This window comes from Copadichromis virginalis, linkage group LG11 (assembly GCF_057382275.1).
Source record: "Copadichromis virginalis isolate Kocher_CV1m ecotype Utaka linkage group LG11, C_Virginalis_male_GT1.1, whole genome shotgun sequence".
NCBI lineage: Eukaryota > Metazoa > Chordata > Actinopteri > Cichliformes > Cichlidae > Copadichromis > Copadichromis virginalis.
The window spans coordinates 10,839,448-10,862,091 of record NC_140628.1 but is presented as its reverse complement, the minus strand read 5'-3'; the positions used below and the strand labels follow the sequence as shown (position 1 = coordinate 10,862,091).

Below are 22,644 nucleotides of genomic sequence, written 5' to 3'. Positions count from 1 at the left end.
GATATTACCCCCTGCTGGTAGCCTCTGTTAGTGCAGCTAAAATAGGTTTAGTTGGATTAAAGATTAGATTTGCTTGTTTCAGATTAGCTATTGTAGTCTAAACTGTTTACTCTTAGTTTAATCTAGTTTTAATCATTAGAATATGGATGGTACACTCTTAGAAAGGATGTATTAAAAATGGCAAAACAAAAATGTGTTGTTACACTATAAACACATTTTGTGTGAATTGTACATAACACGTGTAAGAAAATGTGTAAACTTTGAAAAGATGTGTAAAAAGCTTAACACACTTGATGTGTTGCACATTTTGTGTGTTATTTTCAGATAACAACAACAGGACCTTAAACTTATTTTATTTTATGATGTTAGATGGACCAAGGTGTGTATGGTGTACTAAAATTCTGAAAGAAGATTCATCTTTTATTTCTCAATATGTATGGCATACCAATTACTGGCCCTGGCTGTACTATAACCTTAAGTATACACACAGAAAACAGGCTGAATTTTGACCTTTCACATGTGACCTAAGGCAATAAAATTGAAGTGAAAGCAGAAAATGAAGTAAGAAAGAATGCACATGCTGAAAACTGAATTAAATTCTGCCCAGCAACAGGACATACCTATCTTTTCGCGCCACTGAAACAAAAGAAACAAAGATGGAGGGTGCATCGCCTGGTGTGTTGTCAGACCTTACAGTAAGTATCATTTATCAGTTTATCTTAATGCATTGAAAATATGTCAGCTTTCTGGAAGAATGTGAAGCTTTGAATTTTTATAAAATATAGGAGTTATTTAGGAGTTTTGAGTTAAAGCGCTGTTAATTACTGCTTAACTATACCTAGCTAACCTTAAGGTAACAGTCATTGCTGACATATCCTTCTCTTAATTTTAGCATTAGTTCTTGGCTTTAGTGCCATACTTCGGTAGAGTTAAACTGTTTTGGCAGCATTTTTATGTATTACCTAAAATTCAGTTTTCAGTATTCAGAAATGGCTCTTAGTACCAGTGTTGTAGTTGAGCTAGTGGCTCCGACAGTCATTGTGGTGTCTATGAGCAAGTCAGTACTTAACCATAGCGGAGTTGTGTAAAATGACAAATGTTAGCTCTGAATATAGCAAATGTAGTTATCACCACGACCATGTGTTTACTAGCACGGAATAGGAATAAAGACTAAGTAACTTTAGTTTGCTGTCGCCCATCTGCCATCTGTTGTCACACTTAACCCTTTAAGACCTACCATAGAACCAAGTCCGCCAGAGCTTATATTATATTTTTACATTTTTGGGAGCATTTCAAGTTGCTATACATCAATACAACCATTATAGCCCAAATTTTAATAATATGTATGCATTAAGTACATAGTACTTACATAAATTGCAAAAACGTGCAATAAACTACAAAAAAATTGAAAATTGTTTTTGTTTTTTTAACATATATTTCTAGTTAGAGAAATTTAAGAGGCTTATCCCTCAAAACTGTAAATACAAAAAAGTTGCACAAACTAGTTTCCCACCACAGGAAACTTATTTCGAGTGTCTTCATAGTTTTATTTTTGAAATACACCAATTTTCATATACTGCAGGAAAAACGAAAATAAATATTATAATGCAAATTTGCAAAATAACAGCATATGCATCAAAATAAACTATTTCCAGCAGTGCAATATGAGTCCTAAGCATCCCAGAAATGACACAGACAGTCATAAAGTCAAACATAACTTTTAAAAACACCAGTATAGGCTCATGAGGCCTTGATGGTAAAAAACTACATTTCCGCAAAATGACGTCACTTCCGGTTTCAGCCAGGTCATGGCGGACATGCGACAGTTCACGCTGATGGACGTAGGAAGTGTTACGAACAGCTGTGTTTCTGGAATATTATGTTTTTGTTGCTGCAAGTGCTTTTTATGCAATTTTTGCAAAGCTATATGTGGAAGGAAACTGTGACCGAGGACAAGCTGATGGCATAAGATGTAAGTACAACTCCTCCGGTTTCATATGCAAAAAAATTTATTGCGTTAGCTTACGTGGTTGCAGAGCTACCGGGATTTTAAAATAGTTAGGCAAAATGGAGCGTGTCCACTCCGACCGGCTTTAAAGGGTTAAGTTAGCAGTTAGCAGTGTTGTGATAAGTATCTCTTAGAATTACTTATCATTGTTTAACATGAAATATATCTCATGTTATATATACCTCATATCACAGAAATAATGATTTTATAAGGCTTATTGCTGGAAACATGCTCTGATATTGTTTCTTTTTTATGCAAAATGTCTGAGCAAGTAATAGTCAGTGTTATTAAGAAAACAACAACAGCTTTGCAGCAGGATTGTATGTCATGACTATTCAAGTTATCTCACCTATTTAGCCATGTGTTTCTTTTTTTTCAGCACACAAATGACAACTTAGAATCTGTCAAAGTCCTTGTAACCACTTTTAAAGATGAGAAAGAAATTTGTAAAAACAATTCTTCATGTCAGCAGTGACAAAGATATCATTGTTCAAAACCAAGCTCAGCACGTGGGCTGTGTGCTTGATAGGTTGCTGAAGTATAACACTGATTTCATGGAATTTATTGACGTTGACAGTGAGGTAGACATTAAGGACTTTGATAGATTCCATATCTTCCTGTCAGCCAGAGGACCACAGATGGAAACCTCTCTTGGGGAGACTAGTCAAAATCAGGTACACTTCGCGCTTCCTAAGTCATAAAATGTGTTTCAACTGTTATTAACAATTAGTCAGGATCAGATTTATTTGCCAAGTAGCAACTACAAGGATGAAATCAATTTAATTATTATTCAGAATTTATTTTAGTCTCTCTAAAAATCTATCTTTATCTTCCCTGTCTCCAAGCCTGGAACAAGTATTGCATCACTTTGCAGTGATCCTGAAGCATCATCCACAACACACCAACCCCAGTTGATATGCATCGGTGATCTAAAGAGTGCAACCAGGCAGTACGTCATTGTTGCTAAGAATGACAAAGTAACCTTTCCTCTGAATGACGGACTGACGTGTCCATCATGTAGAGAGTCTGTGTTCACAGGTTCAACATATGTATCACTTTATCGCCTTCATACATTTATATATATATGTGTGTGTGTGTATATATATATATATATATGTATATATATATGTATATATATATATATATATATATATATATATATATATATATATATATATATATACAGGACCAGCAGGCTGAAGGACAGCTTCACCCATCAGGCTGTCAGGAAGCTTAACTCCCTCCCGATTCTGCCCCCTCTCCCCTCTCTCCTCCACGGTCTCACTGAACTCTGTCACACACACACAAACACACACACTCTCTGACTCACTCACTGGCCTGCACCAGTTACCAGTCACTTTGTGGAGCATTGGACTGCCATTACCTCATAAGACTTTGTTGTTACACTTTCTCTTACCGTACATTACTAAATCTCCATTTGCACTATTTGCCTATTTGCACTACTCTGCCTGGTTTACACTCAATGTCACTTACCCATTATATTGTATATTGTATAGATTTCTTGTTATATGTAAAATTGTATTTATTTAAATTTTTACTTTTTAATTATTTTACTTGCATTTTTAATCACTTTTATATTTAAATATATTTAAATGTTCATTTGCTATTTATCTAGGGATTGAGAGTAACGCAATTTCTATTCTCTGTATGTCCTGTACATGTGGCAGAATCGACAAATAAAGTTGACTTTGACTTTTGATATATATATATATTAGAGCTGGGCGATATAACGATATGTATCGCGATATAACTTTTACTCGATAGAGAAATTAAGCTATCGCGATAGACCTCGCCGCTCTTGTCCTCTTAAAATAAAATAAAAAATAAAAAAATAAAAATAAAAAAAAGGTCAGCCAATCCAAACTAAGTAGCGCAGAGCCGAACCAATCACAGCCGCAGCGTCACGTCGCGTGACTTGTTACGTACAGCACAAGTGCCAAGCCGCACGTGTGTTTGTTTGGGAAGCAGGCAGCGCGTAATGGAGGAAATGAGTGTGCCGACTAGAAAAATCAACCGAGCGTGACCGAAGAGAAAACAGATGATGGTTCCAATGCCGGAGAGATTGTCAAACGGAAGAGCCAAAGAAGTTCCGTAGTGTGAAGGTATTTCGGCTATTTCAAGTCTGACAAAAAAAACAGAGTAGCGTGCACTGTCAATTGTGCCGAAAGCAAGTCTGGAAATACAATAAACTGGTGCATGCGTCACACTGTGCGCCACGTTATTGTTTCGGTGAAATGAATTTCTACAATACTGTTACTGTTAATTCTACTCTCTGCAGTGTTTAAATGCTTACACACACACACACACAGTTACTGTCCCTCCACACATACGACTCGGTTCTGCTTCTATGCCCCAGCTTTGTTTACTTTTTCCCACCGAGGCTTCTAGACTTCTGATTGGCCAACATTTCTGCACGGTTAGGAATCTAGCGCCACCTGCTGCTTTGGCATGTTCATAGCAGCGTTTTCCTTCATTTCTGCCTTTATGTGTGGACGGGATTATTTTTTAAAATGAAAACGGAAAATCTCCGTTTTCAAAAATACCCGTGTACGTGTGGACGTAGCCTCAGTCTCTGACTGGAAGCGTTAATTCGTCATTCGGCTTTTGTCAGACTAAAGTAACTGTTAAAACTGTTTGAAAAGCTAAGCTATACAACAAGGAGAGATTGAGAATTTCCTTTTAGTTCTCAGTTTATTTGATATTGACAAAAGTTAGTTTTGTCTGTTCTTCTGTAAAACAAACTAAGATTTATTTTTAGAATTAATATTTTGTTTCTAAGTGGAATTGACAATTTAGTCTGTTTTGTTTGTTCTATTTTGAAACTTAAACGCTTTAGCGGCTGCCTTTTGTGTAGTTTGCCATATTTGCCTTTATTTATCTGAAAAAGTCTCATGTTCCTTAAGTACATCTACCCTGTTGAACTTATTATGGGAAATAAATATTTAAATAAAAACAAGCTGCTGATTATTTCACATTTTACTTGTGAGCAACGGCACATTTAAATCTTACAAATATAGTTATTTGGCTTATATCGTGATAGATATCGTTATCGCCTGAAATGAAAAAAACATATCGTGATATGAAAAAATCTCATTTCGCCCAGCTCTAATATATATATATATATATATATATATACTTTTTTTTTTCTTCCTCAGTTCAGCAATCTGTATATAAGGATCTGGTTCTGTTGATACAGAAAGAGAAAAATCTTTCCTTGGGTCAACTAAGGAGCAAGGCAAGGGCTAAAATTTACCAGTTTTATACACTGCCACAAAGAAGAGGGCAGGGTGTATAATCATGTGTAAGCTACCAGAAAAAAACTCAGCTAACTTATTTATTATAAATGTTATAATCATTCCACTGGTGTCATTTAAATTGCAATGTAAAAAAATTAAATTAGTCTCATTTGAATGCCGTGCTTTGTATCTGTTCACCTCCTTGTTTGTTGTGTGGTCCCCACACTTGTAACCTACTTCTTTAGAGTGAGATGAGCTTCGAACAGGACTGCCTGATGAAAGGAGGCTGTCTGGGTCAAATGCACAATGGCATACACTACAAAGAGGTTCGACAGTTTCAGTCCAGATTATTCCTCTGAATGATGGACTGACGTGTGCTGTGGATCAGGTTCACATTATATATATATATATATATATATATGTAATGACAAGCTTTGATACCATTAAGTTGTATTTGAACCCAAGGTACAAAATTGTATAACTTGGATGTTATAATGTTTTTTTGTTTGCACACAGCTGCATATTTGTTGAATGTTGACAATTTGTTGACGATGACAACTGTTACCTTTAAAAAAACTGCATTCATGTATTGTCTGGACATGATTATTTCAGAATATATATGATAATTGCACTATTTCAAAGGTTTTTCTTTTGACGTTTTAATAATCTAGAGAGCTAGAACGTTAGTCACATATTAATTTTGTTCGAGTCTGTCGAATAGAAATTGTTTTGACATATAAATTTAGTAATATAGGCTTGGTTAAAATTGACTTTAATAGATTTAAATTTAAAAGATTCTGAAAACTGTCGTTTATTCTGTTTGTAATAAATAATAATGCGCCAAGTATAAAATGGATCAATAAATGTATACTATATATACACATCTTTTTCTCATTTCTTAAAAAAAATAAAATTTACATGTTTTACTAACAAAACACATTTTAACACATCTTTGTGTCAAAATAACACATCTGTGTGTTGACTTACTTTAACAGAAGATGTGTTAAAGGAGCAGACACATTATTTTGTGTTAAAATTGACACATCATGTGTTGTCCCTGAGCAGATACAGCACATGTGTTAAAATCTAACACATGATGTGTCAGTTTTAACACATCACTGCTAAGCGTGTATTTGCCAGTGACAGTCAAGAGATAACTTCAGGTATTGTATTGTAAACATTGCACCTTTTGAAGGTAGCAAACAAACGTTGATGTTGATCTACCATGTAGACATCCCAGTCTCAGAAAACATTTGTACTAAACCTTCATCAGATGGGTGGTATTGACAAATTTGACCAAACTGATAAAAGACCGAACCTAAAGGCTTTTTTGTATTTATTATTTTAGCCAAAACAAACACTTTCTTCAGTATTTCTTTCTTTAACTGTTTACACAGAAAGGTTGGGAACCATGTACTGCAATAGGGCATTGTGTGTGCTGACTCCAGGGAAAAAAATTGGTGATCATTGTACAACTGATACATCTGAGGTATGAAGGAAAACCAGGCGAAGTGTGACAAAGAAATACAGAATGTAATTACTTGTACAGCTGCTGTTATTGTGTATATATATATTTATTTTATACACAATAGTTATTTTTTTTTTATTTTCAACTTTAATTTATATATTTTAAAATAACTATCTTTATCCTTATCAAAAAGGTGAAATTTAGTCATACTAAGTGCATGAAGAGGTTCAGACAGTCCTGAGGATGAAACCACAAGCACAATGAATTTGTGAAATCAGTTTATTTATTTGACACTTGATCAGCTCTTTAATACATTCGAACTTACAATGAGATTTAGCTTTTTTGTGAAAAACAGACTGCTACTGTCAGCTTTTGTTGTTCTGATAACAAACATTCAATCTCGGATAGCAGAAAAAAAGAACAAACAGCTGTGCTGAAAATGTGTAACCTCTCATAGCCAAGAATCCCCATTGATCTTATTACACATTAAAGTTGAAGTATAGAACCGGCAACGGCACAAAAACGAAGACAGCGGTGATGTACGTTCTGTCAGATCAAATGACTGTGCATTTGTTATCTATACAACACTGATTGTCACTAAAACTGAAGCTGTGGTGACTTGGAGCAACCACCTTGCAAAGTTGCAAATGACTGAACAGAGAAGAGAATGAGAGGGGGGAAAAGAGGAGGAACAAAGTGACCACCATCTCTTATTGGCAGCAAACTCAGGTCTTAAGGCAAACGCTTTCGGTTAACAGTCAGCAAACTCATATAAGCCAACCTGGCACAACCCCTTCAAGATTTAACACTCTTGAAACTTTCTTCTCCTCCAAATCAAACTGTCATCTGCTTCTGTCCAATGAAACTGCATCAAACATTATCTACAGAAGAAAATCACAGATCACTTTCCAGATGCACAAAAGAAGAATTACTAAGTTACAAACTGCATATAGATGAATTTTAATGAGAGAAAACAGAGAAAAATTGAATCCATACCAAGTGTAGATATTAACATTAAAGATTAATGAAATCGCTACATCAGACTAATGAAAACCCAGAGAAGAAATTATTTTGTGCTTTGAGATTTCTTTCTAATAAACATATTGTACGGTTGCTGGGTAAAAGCAAAGTGCAACTACTTGAAAGCGTTTTGGAGAACATTAATACGATACATTAACAGTACAATATATGGCATTATCCATGTAACAACGTGAGCAGATTACAGATTTTGAGGCAAAATTCTGTAAATCTGAGGAGGACATATTCGGCAACAACATATTCCAGCTGTTTAGATCATTGAATGAGTTAGGCCTAAAATCTGCTGTTGTATCTGAAATGATTTGCCAGATAAATCAGATGAAGGAGTGGGCTTTAGATTAGGAGATAAAGCTAAACAAGCACATATTTACATTATTTGACTGCCTACTACATCCAAGCACATTAAGATAAATCAATGAATAGTCGACTGAATTAACCGGCAACGGCACAAAAACATATTTGGAGGTAGTTCACTAGGACATATTAACTCTACAGTTTGGCTGTAACAACTGTGAATATACTGTGGTTGAAAACAAAGTTTACATTTCTGCATCTGTGTTTTTTTGCAGTAATAATTTCCTCCTCCAGACATGGAATATAGTTTAGTCTAAGACAAAACAAGGAACAAGTGCTGCTCAGGACTACAGACACATAGTGTATGAACGATATGAGTATCACTTATCCATGCTCTGTTTTTTCTAAATTCATGCCAGTATGTATAAACACAAGATGGCACAGTAGTAACATACGCGGGATCCTCATATTATTTAGAGGCTATAATTCAAGCCTGATCTAATCCACTTAGCTTCGAGCTACATCAAGCTGATTCAAGGATTTAAAGATTCATTAGAAACAATTCTCTTATTTACCTTTTTCCCATTGAAGCAGTGAAGTGATAAACCTGAAATCTAAAGAAAGAATTCCAAAGCAACGTTATTAAAAAAGAGAAAGATAGCATCATAAACAGTGGATACTTTACTCACGTTTCACATGTTTACTGGTTTACATCACAGTAGGAATACGACCAAAGTGTTTTGGCACAGAGCCTTCATTAGAGCCCAACTCTTATTTCTCTCAGTTTGAAAACTAATTTTGAAAAATGAAGCTATTTTTCGCTCTGAGTAAAACCTGTAGGGTCAAAAGCTTGTTTCCACTACTACGAGAGAATTAAAAAGTGTCATCCGTAGGTCAAAAATCTGTCTTATTATCTCAAAATTCAAGTTAGGTATCTCAAAATTTTAACTTACTGACTCAAACTTATGAAAAAGTTAAAATGAAACCTTCAGAAAAAGCTGGAAAAAAGTCCCCAAAATGAACAAAATGTTCTTTGATTCTGAGGAAAACTGCTCCCTTTATTTAAAATGATTGAATATTCAGGCGTGTCGCTCATTTATCTGCTACTGGAGACAAAAATCAGACAAGGCCATCATACATTAAATTTCTGTACATATACATCTTTTCTTATCTGTCTGAAAACTCTTTAGCGCATACACGATATGGTGCTTGATGTGTAACTGCGCCGCATGTACAGATAATAAAGGAGAAAAGGATGTGGGGGAGGGGCGGAGGAAGTCATTCTTCCACATTAGTTTCAAATTAGGGAAGTCTGATTGAATCAAATTCCCCCCAAAAAGGACGCTTCAGTCAACCAAGTGCTTTGGTTGTTTACTTCTTATCTTTATTATACATCAAACATCAAATGATATATAAAAGTTAAAAGGTCAATCAAATGTTCTCTAAGTTTACATTAAGGCTGGTTGGTATGACTCCAATTAGAGTCATTTTTATTTTTAGTATTCCCTCTTTTGGCAATTCTTAATGGTATGTAACACATCTTGTGTCCACATCTCAAAGGCAAGTATAACAGAAACCTCCGAATTCTTTTAAAAAAACTACAGACAGTGATATTGTCGGTCACTGTCTATTTTCTAGGCTGCATATAAGGTTAAAGTGCCTAACAGAGCGCTGTCACGGGTAATCAGAATAGGTTACAAGGTTTAATGGGAGACAGGTTTTCTAAAGCCAGACTTCTAAACTTTGTGTCTGTAAGTCTTTAATTGCTTTTCTATATACAATGTGCTTATTAATGTAGCATGTAAGTTTATCGCCTTTATAACATTCTTAGCAGCTAGGAAAAAATCTACCTCAACATCGATTAAGTTGGTATTTTACATTTTCCACATGGCGACGGCAGGTGTTTGTCTTTTCCCGTTGAACATAATGGTTCCATTATGGCACCCCTGAAAACCCTGAAATTACATGTAGTAGCAGTGTGAAGTGTGTCTTCCTGTCCTTCTCAGCAGAGGGCAGTGTTGAGCCACCAGGAATATTCGTCCTCATTTTCAGCTTTCTACTCTCTGATCCACGAGTTATAATGGCAAAACTTAATTTCACATCTTCTCACATCCTTTGAACACACTCTCCAGGGTGAGTTTTCTGACTCCAAGCTCTTCCGTGGTGTCTGTTTTGGTTCTGTGTGTCAGTGTGTGAGTGCGCACACCACGAAACCAAAGGAAAAAAATCCAAAACAACCTAGTTTCTCCAAATATTGACTCGTTTGCTTGACTACAATAGCCTCATTTTTAAGCACACACACAGTTTCTTGGTTATCCACCTTGTTCAAACAATGCTGGAACAGAGCTAGTGAGACGTGGTTTCAAGTCTTCAGTGTTTCGCTCTCGATGGGGTTTTGAGGTTAAGTACTACTTCAGTCCCCACATTTTTTCCTGCATTACTCTTCTGAGAGGTTTCCTCTTGGAGCTCTCTTTAATGCTTACACCTCCTCCATCACTTCCATGACAATCGTCCGCGGACCGGTCAGGATCAGGTTGCTGACGGTTCGGTAGTCGTGACAGAGGACGTTCAATCCGTTCACCGCCACCACGAACTGACACACCTGGAGAAAGTTGACAGAAACAGGAGACATGCTTGATCACCTTTAATGCCACTCATAGAGAAAAAAGAAAAGAGGCAGATAGCGATATATTTAATTATAGCTGCAAAAAACTCCCCAGATATTTACAATACAGCCTGTAAATAAGGGCACAACTATTTGATTTGAAATTACGAATTAATTATATTTACCTACAAATACATAACGGTAGACACACATAAATAAGGAGTTAACAAGTCAGGTTTTTACAGGAAACAATTATACCATACGTAAGTAATGTGTGAGTAATTTTGATGAGCAATTTTGAGTATTGATGTGCTATTATTCAACTGTATTTTTATTTTATCAACATAAATGTGATGAGGACTATTCTCTCTTACCAACTTACAAGAATAAAAAGATCCCATCAAAATTTGCAGCCCTATGTGATCTGATAATGGAGAAATTCATTGTCCTACTTCATAATACAACCCACACGCTGAAAAGTGCAGTGTACTTACAATGAAAGTTACTCATACATTACCTACAATTACTCACAGTATAGTTATTTCTTTGTTTCTTATAAAAACCTGACTTGTTATATAATACAGGTGTATTTATCTTTAAGGGCTTGTAAGCAAATATAATTATATTGTAATTTCAAATAAAGTACATTGAAATTCCTTTTAATTACAGGGAAATTATACCCTTAGTCGTGGCCCACATTGCAAAGTTTTACAAAAAGCCATCAGGCCTACAGAAGAATTCGAATTTTATTCTACAAAGCCGAAATCTACATTTGCTGCAATGAAAGACAGCCTGCTATACTTTATCCAAACTGTGCTTCTCTCTGTATCAAGTTTTCATCTGTAAAGCTCTACGGTCAAAGCTTATAAGTATAAACTATAGCTGCCTTACTCCTGCCTTACAGTTCTTTGGGCTTTAAGTTGGGAAAGCACATCACTGAGGGGATAGTGTGAGTGCCCTTTGGTCTTGTTAAATGTTCACTTATATTAATAGACAAAAAAGTGTCTACATCTAGTAAGTCTGTTCTTTCGTCAAAATTATAACAGTAAATTAAAGACACATGTTATTAATAACCTGCCCCAGCAAAAGCTAATAAATCCCCTACACTCTCATCTGAATAAGTTTAAGGCTTATTTTAAAACACAAAAACAACCTAAAAAAAAACTTGGAAGCTTTAAGTTGTGAGCATTCAAAGCAATAGGTGGCCATCTTTTATATACAGTCTATGAACAATTATACAAAGGAGCATTTGGCCGTCCTTCACTTTAACATGCAAGAGTGCAAATGCTTCTGGGTTGTCTTTTTTTTTTATCAGCACAAGTTTCAGTGTCAACACATGTAACCTAACACAGGTGTCAGTGAGCACAGAGCACAGTCATAGCTCAAAACTGTGAGCTCACTGATGTAAAAAATATAACTGAGTTTGAATAACAAGAGGTACAACATGATTGCCTCACTCCAAACCACTCCTGTCACGCCTGAATGCCCCCTATGTTATCGTTTAACCACTTCTGCAGCTGCAGATAAAAATAAGGCGTCTTTTCAAAACTGCCTTCTAGCTGCCGTTCTTGCAACATGATCCTGCTGCTGTGTTTTTTGCAAACTTTTAAACCACATACTCACTCACATAAGCACTCCCTGCTTTACTGGCCCCTAAAAGTTTTTTTTTTTTTTTCTCTTCACGATGCCAAAAAAGATCGATTAAGAACAAAAGCACCTCATTATTCTGATATTTTAATAGCCCATAAATCAACCACGTGCAGACAGCCGAGGAAAGATTGAAGAAAAACAAACTCTAACAGATAGTTTATTGACTGTGCATACAGGAAACATTATGCATGTGGAAAATTTCTTGGAGTGAACAGCTACCTAAACTTGCCTGTTACACAGAAAAGTGAACACATGCAGAGAGCGGCCTCTAGGAATATTCTCACGGCAATCGTTGCTCAGTGTTTTTCCAGCACTCCTAAATGTTTCTGTGCTAGAAAGCTCAAAATAGGCAAAGGAAATAAGAGGAAAGAGAGATTAAGTGTGATGAAGAAGAGGGGGAAAAAAACGCCAGGCTGCTAATCCTATGTAGCAGAGGAATTTAAGACCCTCACTGTAATCACACCCAGATCTCTACGGGCTATACTGCACTATTTTCAGAGCCAAAACAGTCTTCTTCATTCTTCTTCATTTGACCATCTCATCTTTATCTTTGGTTCCCTGAATTCATCTCTCTAGTCTACCTTTCCTTCCAATATCTTTAACTATCTTTAAACTACTCCCCATCTTATCCCTCCTCTTTCTCCCCTATCCAAACATTCCTTCTCTCGGGCTGCAGGGTTGTTAATCTTGGCTGGACCCTAGCTGGACGAAATGTTTCCCTGTGCTGAGATGGTTAAAACCCCTCTCACAAAGTGAAATGACAGAAACAGGAAAAGATGCAACAAGTTAAAAGGTGTGTGAAACGACTCGGCTGTAATCTGAAGACGATGACTTGTCGCTTTTTTGGATTTTTGCCTGGACTGTAGTTTCAACATCTGACAACATGACGCCCCTCTCAGGACTGCGATCTTCTTTCATTAAACAGTAATAAAAACACTCAGGTGAGGTGGAACCTCCGAGGAAACGTGAGGAGTGCGATTAACTCCACACAAATAAACTGATGACGATACTGCACACACCGCTGCACACGAGGAACTTAATGTACAAACCTGACACGATGGAAATCAGATAAAGCTAATGTAATAATCTGGTTTTTGGCGTGGTATTTATTGGCTTAATGGGTATAAAAGATGCTCAACACAAACAGACCATGTTAAATGTTTAATAAAAATGGTGCACAATCAAAACAGCTTCCACATGAGGTCTTCATATTTTGTCCCAATTAAGTCCAAAATAAGTTTAACACACGTGAAACGCTCTCTGAGCGACAACACCTTTATGACTGACTTGAACATGTTTCTATGGTAATAATCAGTCACCAGAGCAGAAGTGATATTATTTCCAGAGGCTCTTTCCTCTTTTAGTGCTAATACTCAAACTCATCTCCTCTACCTACTTCCTCCTCTTCCAGTTTTCATCTTCAGCTCATGTGTCTTCGCTATGGCAACCATCCTTTCTTTCAGTCAGTTGCACACATTTTCTCCTTTAATTAAAAGAAAACATCCCTGTAACAGAACAACTAAATGATGTGTACTAAAGGATATGGAAAGTGATATGTACACAAGAAAGCCCTTTTGCTTCCATCGGTGACCACCCTACATGAGTAACACGCTATCAGTAATTAATTTCTTGTTTTTCAGGCTCCTTCTACAATTTTTTTCAGTCATTGCACTCTGGCCCCGCTCTCCATGTTGTGGTAAAGTTGCTGTGCTCTGCATTCCCAGGATTCCTTGCTGCCATTCTGTTGACATACCTTCATGGCAGCTGTAGCAGCACAGCTACCATTATCCTTTCATACTCCTTGATTTTTTCCCCACCCCTACTACAGCACATTTGTGCCACTCTTTCCTCCCATCCTAGCATCCTCCTCCTGTGGGCTGAATCTACAAAAAGAATCCTTAAACTCTTGTTTGACATTTAAATGCTTCTCCGACAGTCTACAGACTTAACGGAGCTGCCCTCTTGAAATCAAAATCCACAGCAAAAAGCATCCGCAGAGGTGCAAAAAGCAAGTTTATGTCTCAGATTTCACTAAGAAGTGCGTGTAGTACATCTATTGTTCTTCTCTTCAATTCATCTGATGACAGAAGCCTGCAGGGGTTCATCATTCTTTCAGGAGTTCACACATTTCTACCAGTCTTACCTTCATGCCAGCAGCGGCAGCAGGTCCACCTGGATCCACAGCCTGGATGTGACAGGGTTTGCTTCCTCGCACCACAAACCCCCAGCCCACAGCATCGCCTATAATCTGAGGACAACAGCAGCAGATGAGACGCAGAATATCTCACTTCTTTTCAATCCCATGCTCAGTGACTTTAGATGGTGAAATAATGTACTTTAAAGTACTGTTTGCACATTATACTTTGGATTTTTGTCGTGTGATGCTCAGCTGAGACTCTTTGGTGATCACACTTAACTTAAAAAGAATAGGGAGGGATGTATGTGTGCTGTCTGCTTACGCCCATGAATCATGGGACCTTTCACATATATTCGCGTGTGTCTGTGTGTGTGTGAGGACATGTGTGATTGCTCAAATAGTCTCCGTTAGACCTCAGCTCTCTGTGTGCGAGTGTGTGTCTGTGTGTGTCCTACAGTGAATGTCTTCTTTATAAAAGGTCCTCCTGGTCTCTGCAGCTCCTCTGGACTCACTTGTCTCTTCAGGACTGTTGAGAAAGACACATCAACACAACACACAATGTTACAGCAATAAGACGACACACTGGCTTGGGCATGCACACATGAAACAGGTCTATTTTTGGTTAAACATGTACGTGTGTGTGTAGAAACTATGAGTGTTGGTCACATGCTAATAATGCCTTTGAGGCACCCTGCTTCCTGAAACAGTATAGCTTTCCTTCCTCTAGTCCAGCTTCCCCTTACCAGTACTTGCATCGACATGACTCTCCACAAGGATCCAAAAGACTTTTGTGTCTTATTAATTAATTAGATTAAATTAATTGGAAATGTCCTCATTTTAAGGAGGAAAAATGAAAAGAAATTGGAGAGCAAAAGGTGAGATACAAAAGTTAAAATAAATAAGATCTTTCAATGCTCTTTAGACAATGCTCTTTATTAACAACTTTTCTTAGGCTTGGTGATCGCATTATTACTGACTGCTATGATTTATGAGCATTTATGATGAGTCTGTGAATGAAGCTATAGTTGCTTTATGCGATGTAATGGCCATAAGTATGAAGCGTCTGACCATAGTTTTTCCAACTAAAGCCTCTCCAGGACATTAAACTAATTGATTTCCCGCTAGCTGTTCCCACTCATCTATTGGACATTTCCTTCACATTGTTGTTTTCCTTCCTTTAGGTCAGGTCCATTGACCTTTTCCATATCATCTTCTTAAATATTTTATCAATATGGTGTCTCAGTCAAAGAAGCCCTGACTGGCCAAACCAAAGTTGTTTGTTCCAGTTTTGAAAGCTTTTTTATTGAAGATTAAGTCCAGACAGATATTCATGCCTCACTCCTTTTGCTTTTTTCTAGTTTATATCCATGTGAATGTGAGTGCGAATGGTTTTCTGTCTCTATGTTTTAAGTTTTCTTATGCAGGGTGGTGTTTCAGTTCCTCATCTCCTATAATAGGACCTATCATAGGGCTGCATATGTTTAGCTGATAGGCTTTTAAGAATAGCCAGATCTCCTTTACCACTGGAGAATTGGAGGGTCTAACAAACTCTTATGTCTATAGCCTCTGTAAAGTAGAAAAATACAAATAAGTAAGCAGCTTTCAGCCTTTGTGTGCACATTGAGTTCAGATTTCAACAGGTGCTTAGTATTTAATAACAAACTATAAATCAACTCGATATGTGCCGCAAAGATCACTGAATAACTCTCAAAAATCTAAAAGCAAAAAATGCAAGGACATTTCTTAGAAAGCCAGTGGCCCGTGCTTGACAAATCACTTATGGTCTACATCGCAACACTTAACTGTAATCTGATAAAGAAGAGGAAGTGAAGTGCAAAGGACCGCTAATCCTCTAGAGCTGGAAATTTTCATAATCTCTCTGTGGAATTCCAATCTGATCAGATATACAGGACAATTTCTCTTAACATTCTGTTATCTGCCCCCTTTGTGTCACGATGACATAACCTTTTTTAATGGTGTGACTTTATAGAAACAAAACACTGGTCAAAGCTCACCCCATTCATCTTATATGGAGTTTCTTCCTCCTCGTATGTGAAGCAAAAGAGAAATACCCTTACTCTGTGTGTGTGTGTGTGTGTGTGTGTGTGTGTGTGTGTGTGTGTGTGTGTGTGTGTGTGTGTGCCTTCCTCTTCCTGCTCATTGTGCACCATGAGCAAGTGCTAATGTAAAAGGGGGGGCTGCTGGCACAAAGAAACTCTTGTCGAGGACTCTGCTTGAATCAAACACATCAGAGGACACCTCAAAGTAGCCAAAATAAAACACTCAGAAACACACACACGGCTCAAGGGCGTCACTGCCAAGTTTTCAAATCTGCACAGAGAATTTAAAGCCGTTCATTTCCAAATGACAGGTATGATTGTCACTTTCCTTTAAGCAGTGCATATCTGCTTTCCACTGAAGTAAACGTGCGCTCATTAGGATTTTTCTTCAGCATGTCTTCCCACAGAAAAACAAGCTAATTCACAGTTTGCGATAGAATAAATGTGGGTTAAGCAGTCTGTTATATGACCTGTTGTGAGTCTTCTATGCGTTTAGTTGTCAAGTTTGTAATATGGATATTTGTCAATTTGAATTATATAGGATTTCAACTAGTCCACCTGACGCCTCTCTCACTGACGGCAGCTGATTCTCACGCTTCATTTCCTTCTTTCCAACTGAGCAAGTCTGAAGCCTAATTTAGTAACTTTAATTTCAAAAAACACAAAGTAAAATATCTAGTGAGAAACCTGCTGTGCAGTGGAGGTCTTGTGTTCCTGCTACACAAACAGCTCTCTTTCTGTTTTTTTGTTTTTTTTACCACAGGAGTGTCAAACATACAGCTGGCCTGGCCCCCAGACATCACCCATGACCTGGCTTATTGCAACAAACTAACTAAGCACCAGATAACAGTGTTTTGCTTTAAGTGTTACATTAAAGAACAGAAAAGTTCCTATTTTTCAGCATTTACAATAGAAATGTTTCTCTTTTTTGTTATATTGAGTCACTGGTTAAAAGAACAGCACAACAACCTTTTCTGTCATTTTAAGTATTTAGTCATTAAAGTTTACGTCAGGGGACCTGTGCTGATTTTTTATTTATTTATGTAATATTTCTTTATACAATGTGGAAAAACTCTTTTCAAAATTTAATTTATTTTTCTTAAGAAATCTTATGGAATAAATGTGTGCTTGGATTTCTTTACACTAAAAGGACGGGGAACAGTTTGTAGATCCACACAAGCTCAAACTGGGCTCTGTGTGCACCACTACATAAAAAGGGTTTTGACACCTCTGGTTTAGCACGTGACAGAGCTGCATGCAGCAGCACACAGACTGAAGCTGTCCACTGTCTAAGAGAAAAAGTCAGAAGTTCTTTGCTTCTCTAAATGACCGCTTTAAAAATCCAAAGTAGAGCCACTATATTAAAAAATAACTTTACAATTAGTAAATAACATGAATCTGTCAGTAAGAACACACAACAACTAAAATCATTTGGACTTATTCCCATTTATTAATGAGGTTAGTTTAAACTATTATAACTGCCACTGTCTACTGAAGACTTCATTTAACTCTATATGCAGCAACTTTAAACCACAGCTTTAGAAAACCTGACAGTTAAGCGACGATATAGTTCTTGCTCCATAGTTTTTTTTATGTTCAGTGGGAGTGGGGCCCATTACAAAATACACTCGATATCTATGTTGTCATACCAGATTTAGGGTTGCAAAGGACAGGCGGACTGCTGCTGAGCGTAGGACTGCTGCTGTAATAACCACTGCTGCAATAACCGATGCTGCCACAGCTGCTGCTCATGCTGCTCCGACGAACTCCGACAGACACCTTTATCTCTTTTGTGGGACTCACTGAGACAGAGAAACACAAACTGAGTTGTTAGTCTGAAAGACAGCCAGAAAAAAGAGAAAGAAGGCAAAGCAGAATAAAGGCTTGATTTACAGTCTACCAGTGTGGCCTCTGGAGCTGCAGACCAATCTAAAGACAGGAAAAACCAGCACTACATAGAGCCCCTTACTTCATTCATATAAAATATTGAGTCTTTTCTCATTGGAATATATTGTGTAACCTCCTAAGTAGGTTAGACTTTTAATAACTATTTAATAGTTTTAAATGTGCATGCTTAACTTTCTCTTTGTTTTGCCATATTTTTTGTGCCACTTTGGTGAGACAGAGACTTTGTGCTCTGCTCTTATGCCTAGTAACACAAACAGGGCTGCTCTGTTATCTTCATAAGGCAGACACCACCAAGGACACAGGTTACGGAGAGTGGATTTGGGTATGTGTGTCAACAGAAGATAAGGCAAACTGGATAAATATGCCACTGAATCAAATAACCAGGGGCAATATTTAAACTGCTTAATAAGAGTAATGTTTCATGAACACATGGACACAGTGAAGGTTTCCTATGAAAGGTGACAAACTTCCCAAGGTCTCTACCAAACGTCTGCGAATACTCTCACGGAGGAGCTGGGGTTCAGCAAAAGTTTAGATTTAAAAAACAATGTTTTACTTTTAAAATGACTGAAAGGAGGACACAGATTATTTAGCTGATCTGTCAGTTTGGAATTAAAGGAAATAATGAAGCAAAGCTTTTACACAGTTACTGAGAGTCAGATGGAGTGTGCACCTGAGAGAAAGCTGGTGTTGCCTCCGTCAGAGCTTTGTTTCCGGAGACAGAAGGGACTGTCGTGGCTCTCTGGGATGCTGCGCCCTCGCTCGTGAAGAAGTTCAATCAGTCGCCGACGTCGCCGGAAGTTCATCCTGAACTGGTAGAGGAGCGGCCCATCAACAAAGTGATTCTTGTTGGTGACTAATAACAGGGAAAATGGACATGAAGATCATAAATACGTTTTGTTATGTATCTGAAATGTATAAGCTTACTCCTATTGAGCCTTGATCTAGAACCTCAAACGCAAGTAACAATTTCCCTGGAGCTGCGCTAGAACACGATGACCACTGAGAGCACTGACCTCACTTATTTTCGCTGTGCTGATAAGATGAGATATGAGTACATTTTTATCAAAATTAACAAGCATGCCAAGGTGAAACTAATCACGTAAACCGGTCAAACTGCTGTCAATGTCACTGCTCTTACTGTGGTTTCAAAAGAGGTGAGATGCACAGTTTGAGAGAGAGAAGAGAAGCTGATATTGTCTTCTTCCTGGCTGAAGAGTCACATAATGCCCGCGTGACGTCTTTTTTAACCCCCTCAAAGTATTTTGGGGGTTTTAATCTTTTCAACCAACCAGCTATAGACAGAAACCCAATTTCCTGTTTCAGGTTATGTAAGTTAACCTCTTGAAGCCAGATTATTGCCGTCTAGAAATGAGTTCCTGTTAATACTCACCCACAAAACAATGCAAAACAGCACAATACAGTCAGGGGGTGGGTCTGTGACCCAGCGTCTTTTCATTTATTTAGTATCGTTGATTTCCTATGTTAAAATAATGTTAAATTCAGGTGTTATTCTTAAGTTAAGGGTGTAGTTGAGTTTTTTTGTATTCTGTATTACTAATGAGATACGTTAAGTTCTAGTATTATTCGTTTGGTTGAGTTTTTAATCTGGTTTATGTTTCTTCTTCTAATACAGTATGTCATGTGTTTCATGTTGTCCTGTCTATGTCCCATTGTGTTTCCGGTTTTATTTTGAAGAGTCTTGTGTTCCATGTTCATTGTGTTTTGCTTCCCCTGTGGCATTCAGGTTCATTTATGCCAACTGTGTTTCCCCAGGTGTTTCCACTTTCCACATTACCCTTTTGTGTATTTAAGTCCTCTGTCTTCCTCTGTTCTTTGTTTGGTTGTCTGCTGTCTCAACGTCAAGTCACGGCTGGTCACAGAGTTTTATTTCTATTGCTTAGGTTCATGTTTCATGTTATAGTTATAATAGTAATTTAGCTGCTCCCAGTTTAGTTTTGCACCAGCCTTGTCTTGTTTTCCGTTTTTGACATCAGCACAAAATAACCGGCTCGCTTTTTGTTAAAGATTCAGTTCTGTCTCTCCCTTGTCTGCTTTCGGGTCTGCTCCACAAACACACCGGCCATTCTGGCTGTGACAAATACAACATTACTCCACACTGAAATAGCCAGACTATTAAGGTTTTAGTGAACCTAAAGTATATTTAAATAACTGATGTTTCTCAATGTCTTCCTTTTTGGAGAAAAAAAAAGAGAGCTGTAGAAATCATTATTTCCTTCATAGTAATGGCTGCTTCTTATTGGATATTGGATATATATATATATATATATATATATATATGTAAAGTTCAGATTTGTGTGTAATGCATTACTGTAATCAAATTACATTCTTCAGTAGTGCAGAGACTCATTACTGTAGTAAATCAAGCATTCACGTTACAGTTCGCACTACAAACGTTTTTCAGTTCAGCACGCGGGCAGACAGAATGTAAAACTGTAAGAATGACTTTCTGTCCAAAGATGAAGCTTACTTTATATACTTCTAATCACAAATAGCTGGAAGAAAATAAAAATCCATCCCAAACAAGAGCTTAAAGGTCTCGGAAGGTTAAAATATAAAGTAAGTTGTAAGAAGAAAGTCTAAGTGCGCAGGTGTCCACTAGTGCATGTTATGTTATTACAATAATCATTACATAATGAGCCTTCTCATAGTCATTTCTCATTTATAGGTATCATGCATTTTTATGAGCAACACACATTTGGCTCGTGGCCATGTCATGCATCAATTTTGTGGTTTCTGTCAGCTCAACAAAGTCCCTTTATTGTGTTTTTTAAAAGTAAAAAGCCTGTACTGTGCTTTACACTCCTCTTCACAGACTGACGTGAAATGCTGGTTTTTCTTCTGTAATCTGATTTATCATGTAAAGCCTCACCCCTGGTGATGACAGCTGGCTCCTGGCTCATTGCCTGTTGCACAGTGATATATCAGCCCTGCTCTGTTTAATTTAAGCATTACCTGGAACTCTGTCATCTGCTTATTCTGCCTGTCTGTACCTCATTCAGAAGCACAGTGTAGGAAAACATTTTCCCCAGCGCGCCACACTAAGCACACTGACCAAACACAGGCTTTGGGCCAAACACAAAGTAGATCCATCCAGACCAACCATACATCGTACAGATGAATGTGACTACGGACCACAACAGAAAAGAACAGAAATCTGGCTGGTTTACTCTCCACCCCCTTTATAATGTGTTTTTCATGGGAACTCGGGGTGTGTACGAGTAAGCTATTTATAACTTTACTGCAACACAGTGTTGTTAACAACATACACAGTCCACATATTATTTCTGTAATACTAGAGCACTTATTTTTGCAAGGGGGATGGCAGTGCCGTGTCTCTGTGACGGAGCAAATGAAGTTTTCTATCACCTTAAATAAGTGACGTAACAAGGCTGCTGTTTGTGTTTTTGTGTGTGTGTGTGCATGCGTATGTGTGGAGTAACACCACTTTCCAAGTCCCTCGAGATGCTTAGTTTTGCAGCAGTCCTTGAGAGATGGAAACTAGGAAGTGAACAAGAGAAAGAGGGGCCAGATGGACCTACTCTGTGACGACAGGCATTCAGGCTGAAGAGAAGCAGTAGCAAAAGGGAAGAGTTGGTAGGAATAACTTGATAACATATGATAAACCACCTCTCCATCACTCATGTCTTTCCTCTTTCTTTTTCATCTGTAGGTTATCATTGCCTCTCTGTTTAAATCTGTCTGGACTGCAGAACATGGCAACCATGATGTACAGCAGTGGCATTTCAAAAACGTTTTGTTCCGTTTAGCTATCTACAGTCTGGAATCCAGACATGACGACCCCCAACACTGTTGAAGACATATTTTCCTTAATGAAAATACAAAGGTCATGTGATCTCTCTGCAGCAAGCCAAATTAAATCAGACATGAACGGGAACCAGAGAAATTTCATGATGCAGTTATGACCCAGCAGAAACTCATTCAGGGTCCAAATAACCATCATTCAGCAAAATGCCAACCTGTCATGGAAGCCCTGAACAACAAACGCAGAACCAAAGCCCCTGGAAAAATACTGACATCCACAGTGTGTGAGTCAAGCATGTTCAGGAAAATATCAGCGACACCTTAGCAGGTATTAAACGCACAGTTACAACTGGACACGATATGAATGTATATGTCAGTGATTACCCTCCACACAAAATTGTGTCTGCACAAACACAAGTTTTTAAAACATCAA

General features: G+C 37.6%; 1 protein-coding gene and 1 long non-coding RNA gene across 2 annotated transcripts in view; one reads left to right on the top strand and one right to left on the bottom strand.

The window, feature by feature from the left end:
- The first annotated feature begins 645 nt into the window (after positions 1–645).
- Positions 646–3,100, top strand: LOC146698123 (uncharacterized). The gene is made up of 3 exons (XR_014922883.1): positions 646–695; positions 2,388–2,682; positions 2,854–3,100. It is a non-coding gene; the product is annotated as an uncharacterized LOC146698123 (long non-coding RNA).
- Positions 3,101–10,100: 7,000 nt separating this feature from the next.
- deptor (DEP domain containing MTOR-interacting protein) overlaps positions 10,101–22,644 on the bottom strand; it is a 42,970-nt gene continuing 30,426 nt past the window's right edge. Inside the window, exons 6-10 of the mRNA XM_085473124.1 lie at positions 19,099–19,281; positions 18,167–18,319; positions 14,913–14,983; positions 14,464–14,568; positions 10,101–10,667 (exon numbers count right to left, since the gene is read on the bottom strand). Of these exons, the coding sequence (XP_085329250.1) occupies positions 10,545–10,667; positions 14,464–14,568; positions 14,913–14,983; positions 18,167–18,319; positions 19,099–19,281 (635 nt within the window). The 3' untranslated portion in view covers positions 10,101–10,544. The remainder of the gene's footprint in view (positions 10,668–14,463; positions 14,569–14,912; positions 14,984–18,166; positions 18,320–19,098; positions 19,282–22,644) is intronic.